This window comes from Malania oleifera, chromosome 9 (assembly GCF_029873635.1).
Source record: "Malania oleifera isolate guangnan ecotype guangnan chromosome 9, ASM2987363v1, whole genome shotgun sequence".
Classification (NCBI taxonomy): Eukaryota; Viridiplantae; Streptophyta; class Magnoliopsida; order Santalales; family Ximeniaceae; genus Malania; species Malania oleifera.
In genome coordinates, this window is record NC_080425.1 from 89,096,736 (window position 1) to 89,113,626 (window position 16,891).

The 16,891-nt window shown below is 37.9% G+C and overlaps 1 protein-coding gene across 3 annotated transcripts; it reads right to left on the reverse strand.

The window, feature by feature from the left end:
- Positions 1 to 206: 206 nt before the first annotated feature.
- LOC131163638 (mediator of RNA polymerase II transcription subunit 15a-like) lies at positions 207 to 16,686 on the reverse strand. 3 transcript variants are annotated; one of them, XM_058120271.1, is made up of 3 exons: positions 16,183 to 16,686; positions 8,901 to 9,012; positions 207 to 467 (listed from the first exon to the last, which is right to left on the reverse strand). In XM_058120271.1, the coding sequence occupies exons 1-3, from the start codon at positions 16,344 to 16,346 to the stop codon at positions 375 to 377; spliced, it is 369 nt and encodes a 122-aa protein (XP_057976254.1). In that variant the 5' UTR covers positions 16,347 to 16,686; the 3' UTR covers positions 207 to 374. The 3 variants fall into 3 exon arrangements, with proteins under 3 accessions (XP_057976254.1, XP_057976256.1, XP_057976255.1); XM_058120273.1 differs by having other exon boundaries at positions 8,901 to 8,977; positions 16,183 to 16,667; XM_058120272.1 differs by lacking the exon at positions 207 to 467 and adding an exon at positions 7,833 to 8,493 and having other exon boundaries at positions 16,183 to 16,662.
- Between the last annotated feature and the right edge of the window lie 205 nt (positions 16,687 to 16,891).

Below are 16,891 nucleotides of genomic sequence, written 5' to 3' on the forward strand. Positions count from 1 at the left end.
AATCTGATTGCCCCCTAGTTGGCGCACATGTAATCAGAAGCCAAAGGTAACTAGTTGGGATTATACTGTAAATATCTTACAAGAATGTCGTAAGAATATTGATGTTTTCAACACAAGCATAAGCCTGAATATAACTATTGACTTTAAAAAAAAATGGATAACCTAATAAATAGTTTCAAATAATAAGATCACAATAACATCAGGCGTGCATAAAAAAAATATGAAATATAGCAAATATGACGATGCTAACACAATTTGACCACAATAACCGCATTGTAAATATGTGTCGGTATATAATAATATTCTACAATGATCTTTTTTACAAATTGACATGTCTAAATATTCAATACTAATTAAAGCTTGGGCCTTTTTCCCTACTTAGTACCAGGAGCATTCGGTGGTATTGGATTCTGAGACTTCGACTCCAGCGTCAACATCTTCAGTGATATTTTCCTCAGATAATCCGACTGAAATTACAAATATATATATATATATATATATATGTTTTTTTGTAAGTAATTAATGATACATAATAAAGACTCAAGCATGCCCCACACACACACACGCTCTCTCTCTCATTATCAAAAATTTTTCTTCACTTTTTGCATTGAAATTCTTTTTTTTTTTTTTTTTAAATCTCCCATGAGTTATCAAAAGATTCTTTCTTCATATTTTGCATTATATAAAGTGTTAGAACTGATATAATTCGACCTCAAAACCATTTAAACGCAGCTGACAACATGCACAGACTTGCACAACTTCACGCGTCTCCATGTGTGTGCAAAAAAAACAAAGAAAAATTCACTCAAACAGACACATCTTTCCTAAAAAGCCTTTTTATTTAAGCATATTAACGATAAACTAAACAAGAGCAATTAATGAAAAGGATAAATAACCATGCCAACCCCACCTAGTGGGACTCAACGTTAGGTTTGTTGTTTGTAAAAAATAATAACCATTTTCACAATTGAGAAAGAGAGATGAAAGGCACTCCTACTCCTTTATTTATATGAAACTAACAAAAATATACTAAGGCATGCTAATTCATTGCACAAGCAACACATGCCCCAACATGCCTAGAGCCTGGGTGTGCACAGCGGCGTGCACGTCCAGGTATATGAATGCCATGTGTCAGGGGGCAGAGAGGTGGTTCAAAGAGTTTTTTACGGGAACCTTCTCGCAGGGGATGCTTCCACCTTGGAGCATCAATTCAGCATTCTAACAGAACCTTAGCCAAGCCTCCCTCCAATCAAGGCAAAATCCCAATCCAACCATGACCGAACTTTGCTCTCATCATTACAAGCCCAAAAGTATTTTTGGTAAGTCGTATGCATAAGAACCTATTAACTAGGGCTGCCATTGCAATAAAATTTGCAACTCCTTCGGCATTATTGTTACAATCTTTACATAATTATGTTACTTTCTGTTCTGGAGTTTTTTCCCAATTTATTATTAATTTATTAGGGGTGTACAAAAATTACCGAAAAATCGAAAACCGGACCGAAACCAAACCAAAACCATAAACGGTTCGATTTTCGGTTTTGGTTGCGGTTTTCAAAAATTAAATTGTTTGGTTTCGATTTTATGTTGAAACTGAACCGAAAAAAACTAAAAAACTGATTTATATATATATAATATGACTAGTAAAAATATAGCATGCCATATAGCAATATAGCCACTATAGAAAATAAAAATCCTCAATAAATTTTTAAGAACTTTATGAAAAATAAAGTTATTTTTGTTAAAAGTGCCCAACAAATTTTATTTTTTTTAAATTATGAGTCCCTATAAAAAAAATTAAAATGCTCAATAAATTTTCAACAACTTTATGAAAAATAAAGATTATTTTTTTTATAAAAAAAATATGTTTAAAACCAAAAAACTGCAACCGAACCGCCACATTTTCGGTTTTCAATTAAAGCATAATTTCGGTTCGGTTTCGGTTCAGAAATCCCAAAACCGAAAATTTTGATTCGGTTTTCGGTTCTGACCTAAACCGAACTGCACCGAACCATGTATAGTCCTATAATTTATAATAATATATTAAATAATACCCTATTTGGGAAAATTATTACGAAAATGACGCTCACGTAATCTTACTTCTTGGTCCAACGAGATTTGTTTAAATCTCGCTAGATCAAGCAGCGAGATTTAAACGACTAGGAGAATTCGTGTGTTGATGTGTGACAGTCAAATCTCGCTAAATGGTCCAGCGAAATTTGCATGGACATTTGCATGGATGTGTTCTTCTCTCTCGCCATTTCACTCTCTATTTCCTCCGTCTCTGTTTCTTTACTTTGTTTTCTCTCTCATGGCTTCAAACAACGCCGCCAATAAGCTCCTAGCAATCCCTTGTTACGACTCCTCCAACACCACCTTCGTCCAAGTCGATCCCTCCACCTTCCATGCCGTTGTGCAGAGGCTCACCGGTGCCACCACGAACGACCCATCTGCCAAAAAGCTCCCCGTAATCATCCTGGCGAGGCACGCCGCCGCCAAACCAGCCGCAGAAGAAATGGGTCCCCGTTGGCCGCTCTTTAAGCTCCATAAGCGGTGGCAGAGCGTGAGAAATCTGGAGATCAAGCACGAGCTTTCTGTACCCTCTTCCCTACCCCGTACTTTAGATTCTCACTGTGATCTCAATTTTTCTAGGCATCCAGTGATTCTCCGGCTACGAGTCCATTGTGGAAGCTGCCTAGGGGCAAACCAATCTACTTTTCATGATAGCTGGTTTTTTTAATTTTATATACATATACTTAGATATATGTATAAATCTATCCCCAAGAACAGAACGCGACTCTGGCTTGGGACCTTCGATATCGTCGAAGAAGCTGCTTTGGCTTATGAAAAGGCCGCATACAAGCTTAGGGGAGATTTTTCTAGACTCAATTTTCCGAATCTCTAGCCCTCTCACGCTGCCGGAGACTTTGGTGACTACAAGCCTCTCCATTCCTCCTTCGACACGAAGCTTCAAACTATTTGCCAAAGTCTGGCCAATTCCCAGAAATAAGGTAACACAAGGAAGAAGAACGCGAAGGTGGCTTCCTCGGTATCACAGGCTAAGCTTGTTCAGGGCATTATGCTTGCCTATGACCGCTTATCTCGTGTGTTTGGGATAGGTTTCCATCATGTAAATACTAGTGTAGGGTTATTTTCCAGTATTTATTTCATTGTAAGCCAAATAAGGCAGTATGACTCCTCGGTCACTTTAATGTTTCCTAGTGCCAGAGTGAGAATGGCCCAGAAAGCTCTTTAGGGGAGGGTGAGTATTCATCAGTCATTGTAAAACTCACTAGCAATTGTCAACGTGCTTAGCCTACTTGCCTCCCTCGCTAAGTACAACATGTCAACGGAGGATTTGTTAATGAATTACGTTTGCTTCAATATTTATTGCTTGGTTGCCACGGCTTTCATGAATTGATTATTATTTCCGCTGCTATCTGATTGAATGTTAATGAAAGTGCTTCGTGGATGAATGTTGGTAAACAATAGGCTGGCTAGTTAAGCAAGAGTGCTTTAGCTAGCGCCGCACGGCCCTTCACAACGGTGTGAACAAGTCGGACCGTGACATTTGGTATCAGAGCCAAGTCGGTGACACTTGGTGAGAGCCCAAGGTTGAGTTGCTACGTGAATTCGATTGCCTTCGTTGTTGGATTTGGGAAGCTTTGGTAAGCGACCATGACACCAAACAATGCTGAGAGGATCAGCGTGCTGGAAGCACAGGTTGAGGAAACAACCAACACTGTGGCCGCGAAGGTGGCTCAGATGAGAGAACTTGTTGATGAAGTGAGGGGATCACAAAAACATCAAGCAGGTTTGATAGGCGACATGTCAAAGGACTTTCGCCACACTGTGGAAACTTTGCAAGCCCGGATGGCAGATTTGGATGCAAAGGTAAATGTGATGGTTCTTGCTATGGGGAACTCCAACACTCCGGGAGTTAGCAAAACCAAGGTGCCAGAACCCAGGACGTATGGGGGTGCCCGAGATGTCAAGGAGTTAGAGAACTTCTTGTTTGATGTGGAGCAATACTTTCGCGTTGTGAGGATGGCCTCAGAACAGGCAAAGGTGGATACTGCAACCATGTACTTGGTTGGTGATGCCAAACTGTGGTGGCGTACCAAGTACAGAGAAATTGAAAATGGAAACTGTGTAATTGATAGTTGGGCAGACTTGAGGAGAGAGCTCAAGGCCCAATTCTTTCCTGAGAACGTTGAGTATAATGCAAGGAGAAAACTAAGAGATCTCAAGCATACGGGGTCAATCAGTGAATATGTGAAACAATTTTCTGCTTTAATGTTGGATATTCGGGATATGTTGGAGAAGGACAAGTTGTTCTATTTTCTAGAGGGGATGAAACCGTGGGCAAGAATTGAACTTCATAGGCAAAGGGTTCAAGACTTGTCAACTGCACAAGCAGCTGCAGAGCGCTTGACAGACTACGCTAGTGATGAGACCGCTTCGTCCAAACGGTTTGGCGGAGAGGGAAACAGTGGAAAGTCTTTCAAGAATGGCAAACCCAAGAGTGGGGGAGCCGACTCTAAATCATCAACCTCACAGGAAGTTTCGTCGTCTCAAGGGTTCAACACACCCAATGGAAAGGGGAAGAGTAAAATTGAGTGTTTCTTGTGTCGAGGTCCTCATAGAGTTTTTGAGTGCCCTCACAAAGCATCACTTAATGCCTTACAGGCTTCCATTGTAGAACAGGCAATGGAAGACGATGGGGAAGAGGATGATGCCCCAAGGGTGGGTTCAGTGCGGTTGGTGAACGCATTGGAAAAGCAGGCAAAAACACCGAAAGTTACACCAGCAAAAGGGTTAATGTTTGTGGACTTGAGGATAAATGGGAAGAGTACTCGCGCTATGGTGGATACGGGAGCTACTCATAATTTTGTTTCGCAGTTGGAAGCAGGAAGACTCAACTTATCGTTAGAGAATGATACAGGACGCTTGAAAGCAGTTAACTCTATAGTCCAGCCTACTTTAAGAGTAGCCAAGCAAGTGGCTATAAAGCTTGGACAGTGGGAAGGTCATGCGAATTTCACAGCAATGCCATTGGATGACTATCCAGTCATTCTAGGAATGGAGTTCCTAATGGGGACGAGGGCAGTGCTGATGCCTTCGGCTGGTTCCCTGTGTCTGATGGGAGATCACTCGTGCATGGTGCAAGTCGTTGCAACGAAAGGAGACGACGGGAAGTCCCTTTCAGCCATACAACTCAATGAAGGATTGGGTCAGGGTGAGCAGACACGTCTAACCACGGTGGTGGTAGACAAATAAGTAAGCCAGGAGGTGGAGCCTACGACCATCCAAGTGGTGTTGGATGAGGATAAGGAGGTGTTGCCGGATAAGCTGCCTCAAAATTTGCCTTCACGACGGACTGTGGAGCAAGAGATCGAGTTGTTATCAGGAGTGAAACCACCTGCTAAAGGGCCATGTTGGATTGCGCCTCGAGAGATAGTAGAGTTGGGGAAACAGCTTGATGAAGTGGAAGCGGGATGTGTTCGCCCTTCCAAAACACCGTTGGGAGCATCGGTGTCGTTTCAGAGGAAACATTAAGTGCATCTACGGAAGGTGTTCGACAGGCTGAAAGGAAACAGTCTGAATGTGAAGAAGGAGAATTTCTCTTTCGCTAGGCGGAGCAACAAATTCCTCGGTCAAGTCGTTGAACAAGGTCATATCCGGAGGGGTATGGAGAAGGTAAGGATGATTTAAGAACGGAAGATCCCCACGACAGTGAAGGAGTTGCGTTCCTTTCTTGGCCTTACTAGATATTGCAGGAAGTTCGTTGAGGGGTATTCGCGGAGAATGACTCCAATAACAGGACTACTGGGGAGGTATTATTGGCTGCACACACGGGATGATGTGGTTGATTATACCAAAACTTGTCTCACTTGCCAACAAGACAAGGGGGAGCGGAGGAAGTATGGTACTTTCATGGCCGCACCAAAGTACTGTTCGGCAAAGGAGACGACACAATTGTTCCTTGTGACTATTGTGAAACATTGGGGTGTTCCCCAAGTTATTATTTGTGACCAAGATTTAATGTTCACTGACAACTTCTTGATAGAGTTTTTCAGGATATTCAGGTCACATCTTGACATCTCTTCGAGTTATCATCGACAGACAGACGGACAGATGAAGAGATTCAGAGAGCTGCTAGATGAGTACTTGTGCCATTTTGTCAACGACAACCAGAAGAATGGCGTGCAACTACTTGATGTGGCTCCATTCTGTGACAACGCCCAAAGGCGCTCAACAACCAACAAGAGCCCTTTCGTGCTTGTTACAGGCCAGCTGCCACTGTTACCTCACACAGTGGGCGAGCCATACAAACGAAAAAGTCCTAAGGCGTACATCTTCACCAGTGAAGGGAGACAGAATGCAGACTTTGCCCAAGCCTATCTGGAGAAAGCTTCTAAGCAGATGAAGAAGTGGGCAGAACAGGAGAGAAGACCGCAGTTTCATGTCAATTGCCTCAAGCCATTCAACGCCAACATCAACGACCTGAGCGGGAGTCAGTCAAATAGCGCAGAGTTGAAGATAGTGCAACTTGACAGACATGAAGTTGAAGAGATCCTTGCAGACAGAAAGTTCCTATCCTCAAGGAAGAAGCGACAGAAGTTCCTAGTGAAGTGGAAGTGCCTTGATGATAAAGAAATCAGCTGGATTTCTGCGGAAGATTTGAAGCCATTCGTGGACAAAGTTGAAGTGTACCTATCGCCAAAAGTCTACGAGGACGTCGATCGCATAAATGGGGGAGAATGTCACGGGCTAAGCTTGTTCAGGGCATTATGCTTGCCTATGACCGCTTATCTCGTATGTTTGGGATGGGTTTCCATCATGTAAATACTAGTGTAGGGTTATTTTCCAGTATTTATTTCATTGTAAGCCAAATAAGGCAATATGACTCCTCGGTCACTTTGATGTTTCCTAGTGCCAGAGTGAGAATGGCCCAAAAAGTTCTTTAGGGGAGGGTGAGTGCTCATCTGTCATTGTAAAACTCACTAGCAATTGTCAACGTGCTTAGCCTACTTGCCTCCCTCGCTAAGTACAACATGTCAACGGAGGATTTGTTAATAAATTACGTTTGCTTCAATATTTGCTGCTTGATTGCCACGGCTTTCATGAATTGATTATTATTTCCTCTGCTATCTGATTGAATGTTAATGAAAGTGCTTCGTAGATGAATGTTGGTAAACAATAGGCTAGCTAATTAAGCAAGAGTGTTTTAGCTAGCGCCGCACGGCCCTTCACAACGGTGTGAAAAAGTCGGACCGTGACACTCGGCGACGACAACTCCCTCGGCGAAGATGGTCTTTGATAATTCACCAAAACCAAAATCAGAGAGTTCGGCGTCGGAGGATTTAAAGCAAGAAAACTCATCGTTGCCAGCTATGTCCGATGTGGGTTCTTCCCCTTAGTCTGATATCACGTTCTGTTTCTCAGAATGTTCATAGGAAGAGTCTGACAATTTGATGTTGGAGAAATATTCGTCGGTGGAGAAACCCAATTGACTGGGTATCTATCTAGATCCCCATTAAAATGTAATATCAGTTTTTTTTATTCTCTTGTTCAAGTTGTAATCTTTTCTTGGCATGGACAGAGAAACCCAATTGACTTGTCATGGTTAGAAGTTGCACCATAAAGATATATGTATCTATATACATATTAATAAATTATATATATATATATATATATATTATTTAGAGTTGGGACAGAGCAGGGAAATGATGGTCACACACGCACCCAAAAAACCTAGATACAATGAGAAAACAAGTCAACGGAAATAGATGGTCTGCTTGCTAGCTGGAAATTCAAATACGCTAAAATAACTAAAAAGGATAATCTATTTATTTATAAAATTATATAATATATAATTATGTATAATATAATATATTATATTTTCATTGAGACAGAAAACTAGAGATAAGATCAAGCATGCTGCAGATCTGTGAGTGAGAAACAACTTTGATATTGTGATTTTAGGCCAATTCTGAGCTTCCTCCCTTCAGCTTCGTCATCCTCGTCATCAGCAGCTTCGTCCTCTTCTTCTTCGTGTTCATCGAAGGCCTGGAGAATGGGCATGGAGGTTGGGTTTGGGGAGCAGTAGAAGCCGTTTGATGATGATGATGATGATTTGTAGTTTCTTGACAACCAGTGCTTGATCGCAAGCAGGGTTCTTGATGGGAAGGGATTCCTCCAAGGATCCCAGAGATCCAAAGCATCCGCTGAACTTGCTCTGCACTTCCTCGCCATCTCCATCGCTCAGACCGCCAGCGTTGCTGTCCCTGGGAACACCGATCGACGAAGCCTGGCAGAGAGTGGCCAAATAGAACGAAGCCACCGTCATGGATCTCAACCGTGGCAAGCAAATCTCATTGCTTGGTCCAGCGAGATTTGCCTGAAAAATAAGCTGCTCCTGACACGTGGCAAATCTCATTGCTTGATCCAACTCGCTAGATCAAGCAGCGAGATTACGTGAGCTTCATTCTGGAAATAATTTTCCCGAACAGAGTATTATTTAATATATTATTATAAAATAATAATAAAATGGGAAAAAACTCTTCTGTTCTACTTTTGACAAGATTCTATGTTTATGTCATAGTTTCATATATAAATTTCCCAATATCATATATAATTTACAATTTATATCAATGCTTTCTAAACTGACATATATCTCCCCCGCATACTCACTTCTAAAGCATCATCTGCTCCTGTTTCTTGTAACTACGCATGCTTTTCCCCTTCTTTTTAAGTCCTTTTTTTGGTTTTTTTTTTTTTTTTTTTGTTGGGGGTGGGGGGGGGGGGGGTTGTCAGGATGTCAGATTTGAGGATGTGAAGGCTCCAATGCAACATTTTGTTACAAAACAGATGAGACCCTTGCATGGCAAATTTACCTGGTTTGTCGCTGCAGAATATGTCTTTTCCTCAAACCTGACAGCAAATTTCTTCAGTTCATGCAACCCTTCTTGGCCTGAAAAGGGAATATGCCTCTTTAAAGTATCCATTCTGCACCCATAAACCAATCGATTTAGATAGTTTATGAACCATTCAGAGCAAAGAAGTTACTGCTAATAAATGCAGGGGATCTGCAGTTGTGGGCAACAAAATTTCAAACTAAAATATGTAGCTGCATAAAAATCGAACCAAAATAAATCGAATACGCAGTTTTTAATGCTAGAACAAAAGTAACCATGGGACATATAATTGTTCAAATTTGAGCATTCAAAAGCCTCAAATGTTCAACTACAATAGGCATCTTTTTAGAGATGGGAATTTTGATGATTGGCAGCTTTTCATGTGAGCATCTTTCTAAGAAAGGCATAGAATAGACTATAGATTACCCAAGCAAGCTAGCATAACTTAGATCTCTACTGCCTAATAAACATCATCTGAAGAACCTTATTTTAAGTTTCAAATCACACCCTTCCCTTCTCAGTTTCTTTCCTAATCCAATAACTACCCAAAAGAAAAAAAAAATTAATATTAAAAACAGCAGTGTTATTGCTGGAAAGATAGTTATCCATCTTAAGCATTCAGGATTGAGCCTTTAAAGTATAATCTGAACAAGTGAGCTAGGACTGATGGAAGATATCATAAAAGACTGTTTGTTAAAATTTTTCTTTATTATTATTCTGTATGCTGTTCAGTGTGGAATATGGTTCTTATTTTCCATTTTCAATTTCCCAAATAACGACAAAATGTCACCTTCTTTACAGCTTTCCTAAATCGTCACTTCTTTTGCTTTTATTAAATTTTTCGTTAATTAAGTTTAGAAAGAGTTTTCCAAAACCAAATGTATACTCGTTGACAGTTAAGATTAAAATAAATGAGGCGTAAATATTTGAGGTTGGATTTCATGAGCTACAGTTTATCCTTTTCCAGATTTTAAGGGAGCTCTTGATTTATTTTGGGCCTAGCATGCTCAGATTTTTGTTCATTATAAGAAAAATTGTCTTTCAGAGTGCGATATTTCCATTGATGCTTCATTGATTTTATTTGTTTTTCCCATTTACAGTTAGATTTAAATATTTAATATGAATTTGTGACTCGCTTTATCATTACTACTTGAGTAAACAAGATTAGGTAGAATTAGTTTCCTAACTGTAAATCAATTTAATTCTTGTTTTTATGTTAAGCTTTAGTAATATGAGTATTTGAATAAAAGAATTTATTTTATATAAGGAAGCAGACTGGATTCTGCATAGACTTGCAAGAACATGTTAATTATTAACGAATTAACTAATAATCTAATAGGTACATTATTTAATTTATTAAACACATGTTCACATTACTACATGAATATGCTAAATCATCAAATGGCTATGTTTCTTAATTTACCTATCTGTCAAAAATCTGTGGTCATGAAAAAAAAAAAAAGAAAAACTATCAACATATTTTTCTCTTAAGTCAGTCAATCTGAAAAATGAAGCTGTAGTTCCAATATCCAAGGCTTAAGACCAAAATAAATCTGATTGATTATAACATATTTTGTACACATGCTGATAAAAAAAAAATTACCAAAAATATACTTCTCCAAAAAAAGAGGATCAAAAATATATTTAAAGCATTAATATGTCAATCTAGGCTGTAATACACAATTTTACATATAATGCAAAAATGAAATTACACGGTTAATGCATTTAACCCACAGCTACTACAACACAACAGTAAAGGCACCAAGGCCATTATGGTTTCAAATCATGAATTCAAGTCTTTCAATAGACCCAACTTTGATGAACCGAAAACCATGGCTTATATTTTCTAATCCATATCATGTGTGTGTGTGCACACAAACATGCATATTGTCTTGCTAAATATGATTTTATTCTAGATATTCATCCTTCATAAGCCTTGTAATGAAATTTAACACAAGATCTTACGAAAAAACCCATATAATAAACCTTTCCAGAGTCCGAATCCACAACTTGTCCTACATTGGCAGAAGACCCATTATGTGAGCACAACGCAACAAGTAAGTCTTGTTTAGAGTTGAATTAAACTTGACAGCAATAATTGCCAATTGGTCAATCATTGACAAGCCAAAAACCATGAGCTTCGAGGAATTGACTTCCTACAAAGCTAAAGAAGGGCAAAGTCAGCATACAATGAACAACTCAAAAATGTTCTTCTGCATATCCTTGCGCCCAGGTCCTTAACTGGTTGACGCACACCATCATATTGGCTTCTCTTTCTAATATAATACTAGCTCCAATAAGGTTTTCAATAGCCAATATCTGTTGCCCTTATCAGATGCCAAGCTGCATCTAGCAGTATATATATAGTTGAAAGCTATTAATCCAAAATGAAGGATAACAAGAAAACCAACTTACTAGTTACTATAAAGAGTTTTCCACTTCATCAGACAGTTAAAAAGAATGCCTAGTTAGGCGCCGCGCACAAAGCTAAATGCTCATGGTATGATCAATGCCAGTGATTTTTCAACATTTCCCTTGGAGAGGTAGCATAACTTGAGCTTCATGTGCCCAAAAATAGATGGTTTAAAGATTTAAATTTCTAGCATTTTTTTTTTTTTTTGGTAGTAAAGAAGAATTTCATTAATAGATCAAGAATATACAGTCAGGAGAACAAGATATCTCCTTAAAAAAATCTGGAAAGATCCAGATAAATAAAAACAGAAAAAAAACCATAGAACTTTTAAAAAACACGTAAAATGCAGACTAACAATCCAGCACAAAGCGCCAACCACACCGAATACCAGAAAAGCTCACCACTTTAGAATTCCAGTCCCACACAACAAAGAGAAGCCAATTAATGTATCGTCCCTAAAAGATAAGCGCATTACGCTCCATCCACAACCCCCCAAATACAGCCAGAAAGGCACATTTGCAGAGTGCTTTCCCTATCCTTATTCCTGCCAAAACCAAGAACAGAAACAACCAACAAATCCTCCACTGCCTCTGAACTCGCCCAACATTTGCCTAAAACTACAATACTTAAAATAGTAATATGCAGAAACCTCCCTTGAGATTTCAAAAACTACAATATTCTCCCCTCAAGTTTAATTCCACTTACTGTCAACTTCCTTACCACTAGTTGACCATTAGTACAATGCTTTTTCTTGTTTAGATCAATAAAATTTTAATTTCACCCCTCTAATTTTTTTAGTCAAACATCAATTTGTCATTTTTTTTAAAAAATTAAAATTTTTTTTAATATAATAGTGTTATCTTTGTACAATAAAAATTAAAACAATTATTATTTGCAATTCTACCCCTACATCAAGTCGAATTTTGAATTTTCTAAACTCATTAAGTTTTTGAAATGACAATTCTTGATGTTGAATAAAAAAAAATTATCATACAAAAGCAAATTTGTCATTCATTTAATGTCCAAATAACGAAAAAATGTTATAATGAGAAAATTTGTAATGTTCAAGTTTTTTAATTTTAAGAATGATGTCTTTTAAAGTTAAAATGAAAATATATTAATCACGAAAAAATGTTATAGAAGAAACTTTGTAATGTAAAAGGTTTTTAATTTTAAAATGATGTTAAAGTTAAAGTAAATAAAAATGTATATAAGGACAGAATTGTCATTTTAATGATTTAATAAAGAAAAAAACACTTCAAAAACAGTGAACTAGCTGTAAGGGAGTCAACCACAAAAGGAAATGTAACGTGCACTTTTAAAAACCTCATAAGAGGTTAGTGCCAAATTCAAAAACCTCAAGGAAGGTATCTGCATTTTATTTACAATTCTTTCGCTAGCAAATGAATTTTCTTTTGTGCATGTGCTAGCAACCCAAGGTGCAATTCATTTTCAGCTTCACTTACTATTGGGGGGGGGGGGAATCATAGGCCCCAGGGCATTATTCTCTTTTAAACCTTTTCTTTCTCCTGGAAAAATTCAGTCCATTAGATAATTGAAATTCACAGTGCACTAGTTTAACCCATTTTAAAATTAGAAATAATTTTTTGAAACTAAAACCAAGATTTCTTATAACATAATAAAAAATCTACTAAACTACATCCATTTCGACTAAATGAAATTTTATAGCAAACAAATGGTTAATCACAAGGTTAATGCATAGATATCTGAGGGATGTGTAACTTCACTTAATGCATGACCAAAATTTGGTTACAAGATTAGTAGGTATTAAATTTTAAAAAGCAAGCCAATAATAATTGAGATGAAAACATACTTACTTGTAAAATAAGTATATGCAAACATTCCAAAAATATTAAATTGTTAAGAGTAATAAAGAAATTCTTCCCAGGGCAAGATATCTTCCCCCCCCCCCCCCCTTTTTTTGGCGGGGGGCGGGGTGAGGTGGGGGCGGGATAGAAGCAAGATATCAAATATGACCCTTTAAAAAATTGAAAACAAAAATAAAGAGGTTTTTGTATAAACATTTTAAATAATTCTTTCACAAATATCCTAAGATGGTATGAAGTCTTATACAGTGACAAACCACAAAAGTTTTTCATATTAGTATTTTAAATTATCTATTGGCTTGAGAGAAGCATGAAGCAGAAGACTTCATGAAGGTAAATTTGGGTATTGTGGAAAGAAATAAATGAGACACTTTTTTTAACAATTACAATCATTTTCTTTGGGATATAATCGTTTTCCAGGCCTCAGTTTGGGGTTTTTACTTTTAATATTTTTAGGGGGATTCGTTGGGTGACTTACAAATTACAACATGATTGGAGGGTGGTCTTGATGTCATTTTTTCTTTTTCTTTTCTTGTTATTTGTCCTATGAGTTTAGGAAGATACCTTGTCCTTCCCATTTGTACTTCTCATCTCTCTATTAATAATTATTTTTTTTCTATCCAAAAAAAAAAAATCAGAAGTTATCAGCTCATTGCTGTTGCTATAAGCATTCACCAGAACCATTCATGAGTTCTACATTTTTGTCCCTCATAATTCCTCAATTTCAAGACTTTTGGTAGAACAAAAGTCACAAATTTAAAACTGAATTTTTTTTTTCAAAACCAAAATTTTTTAATGCACAGTGAACAGGAACCGCATTTTCCCAATAACAGAAATGAATATACAAATAGCCAGATACAAAAAAATGAGCGATGTACGTAATAGCAAAACCACTTTGAGTCTTGTAACTGTGAATAGAAAGTTTTGACCATCTCAAAGGCCAAAATAGAAGAAGAACAATTGATATTAAATGCAAAAATAAGCAGTCAACCTACATACTATTTTCAAAGTGCATCAATCTCCAACCTCGTTGTTATTTTCATTTGTTTCAAAATATAAATTATTAGGTTCCACAAAAATTAAGGGTCCTTTCAGTCTTCATAGCGTTATTGTGATAAACAAGAGAAGTTTAAAGCTATTCTAATCCCAAAACTAGGTTAATTGAAACAGGCTACACCCATACTTTTCACATCCTTTAATGCGGTAAGCCCCTGGGCCACTAGAACCTACAGAAGTTCACAATACTCTAAATCCAACACAAAAGTTCAAATATAAACAAAGACTAAATTATTTTTCATTAGAAATGGGAATGCCAAAAGTAGGAAAACTTCACCAGAAAAGATGCCATGTTAAGCCAAACTCCAACTAGTTTATTCCTTTAACCCTCTCATCAACTTTATACCTAGTCTCGTAAAGCTTTAGGAAGAAAAAATTTGAAATATACACAAATAAAAACAAGCAAAAAGAGCCAATTGGAAAGACCATCCAAATGAGATGACATCATCATGCATCAAAATATTCTCTCATACATTCATAATCATATATAAAATATATATTCATATTGATGCATTAAAGGTTTGGATCTCCACCCAGCAAGAGTTAATTTTAACTCATAGAGTCAGGACAAATTAGTGAATTTTATCTACGTTTCTAAGAATGGAACCATCACCATCAAACTGTAACATTTCTTCTTGCACAATAGCAAGGGGCTGGTGCATCCCAGATTTTCCCTAAAGCCACGTGTTTGATACCTAGGTGGCGTTAAAGTTCCATGTCACTATAAAAATGCAACATTCTGAATTAATCAAACCAAAAATCCCGCTTCTATAAGTTAAGATTGAAATTTTACCTAGTAACTAACACATCCAGACAAAATTCTCCATCTTGGACACCTACTGTCCCTGAAAAAGCCTCAAATCATATGTCACAAATTGCCAATGTAGGGCACTGCACTATAACAAGGCTTAAGCTAAATCATCTTTGTTAGACAATGGTGCCACTGCTCAAGTCTTCGCTACTTTCTTGACACAAAACCACACACAACATAAACTTCTATCAAAATGGCTCTTAAGCGGTCTAAAACCTAAATTCAAAAAATAAGCATTTTAGGTCTAACCCTGCAGTGCATTACAGGATTCCAACTCCTATAACCCAGAAAACTTGCATTGCTTAAGCACACAAATTTACCACTCTAAAATAGAACTCCTTTTGGTAATCCAAAACTTCACACTGCAAGGAAAACAATTCCATCATGATCCTCAAAAATTTTTATTATCAAGTCATCGTCCCAACATAGGCAAACCAAAGCAACAAATTTTTATTCTATTAAATTGCATGCCTTAAATTAATGGGGTGACACCGCACCAACAATCAACAATGCACAGCATATACTTTTATTCTATTTAATCTCCCAGTATTTAATGCCAAAGTCTCATCTTTACAACATGCCCCGTGCATTGTCAGCTTTGCAACAATGCCCACCTATTGTTTTTCAACGCAAACTAATTCTAGTAAAACAATATCTAAGATACTTCATTAAAGACACAAATCCCTGTTACCTAACAGATGTAACGATCATTACATCTATTGTCCCGCATTCAGGATACAAATATCAGTACCATTATCATCCTTTGCCACATTAAAAGCAAACAGTATGCACATGTGCGTGCATTTCCGTATATGTATGAATATATATTCACACACATGCGTATATTGATCACCATATCTACTGCAGATGCACCTATTAGCACCATTGTCATCTCCAGAAACACAATCAAAATGTATAAGTGCACACGTGTGCATAAAGTACCATATCTACTGTCCTGTTCAAGGTGCAACAATCATTATTATCCTAATGTCACGAACGCCATCATTGTGTATATGTGCACTCGTGCGTATATGTGTATCCATACATATACAGATACTAATATTGCTTATTACACAGAATTTGGGAAACCATAATTGGTAATTTTGAAACGCGTAATGAACGAACAACACTTACATCTTGTTGACAATCCTTTGCCGTGAATCAGGTCGTAATTGGGTCCTCCAATCGCCCGCGTCCATGGTGGTCGGTGGCTCAGCTTGAGCATGAGCTTGAGCTTGAGCTGGAGCTGCAGCTGAAGCTTGAGTTTGAGCAGCAGGCCTCCAATTATTACCATCCATCGCAAAATTCCAATCAAAAAACAGGAAAACAAACAACAAACAAAAAAAAGGTACGAGAATTTCAGCTTCCGCACTAAAACCTAAGCAGACCGAAAGCGAAACCAAAGCTGAGAACAAACAAAATCGTCAAGGCATCGACGAAAAAAAGGAAGCCCTAGTTGGAAGAAACGAGGATCCAAGCAGAGAATCCAGAGGCCAAAACGAGGAAGAGATGGATCTAGAGCTGGACGATGAGGAATTCGATAGGGTTTTGGAGAAAGTTTCTGCGAGCAGGTAGCGAATTCAATGGATTGGGGCAGAAGAGCAAGAAGCCAGAGAGCAGGCGTTGGAGTTTTTTCCCGTTTTATAATTAAAAATAAATAAAATATAAAATAATACTCTGAAAAGGAAATTTTTTCCTAAAATAATGCTCACATAATCTCGCAGCTTCATGCTGCGAGATTTAAACTGGTGGCCACTCTGCCATCGACGCGTGGTAAAGAAAGAAACAGGGGTAACGTGACGTGTGGCGACGGGTGAAGAAATCTCGCCGGTCCAACTTGCGA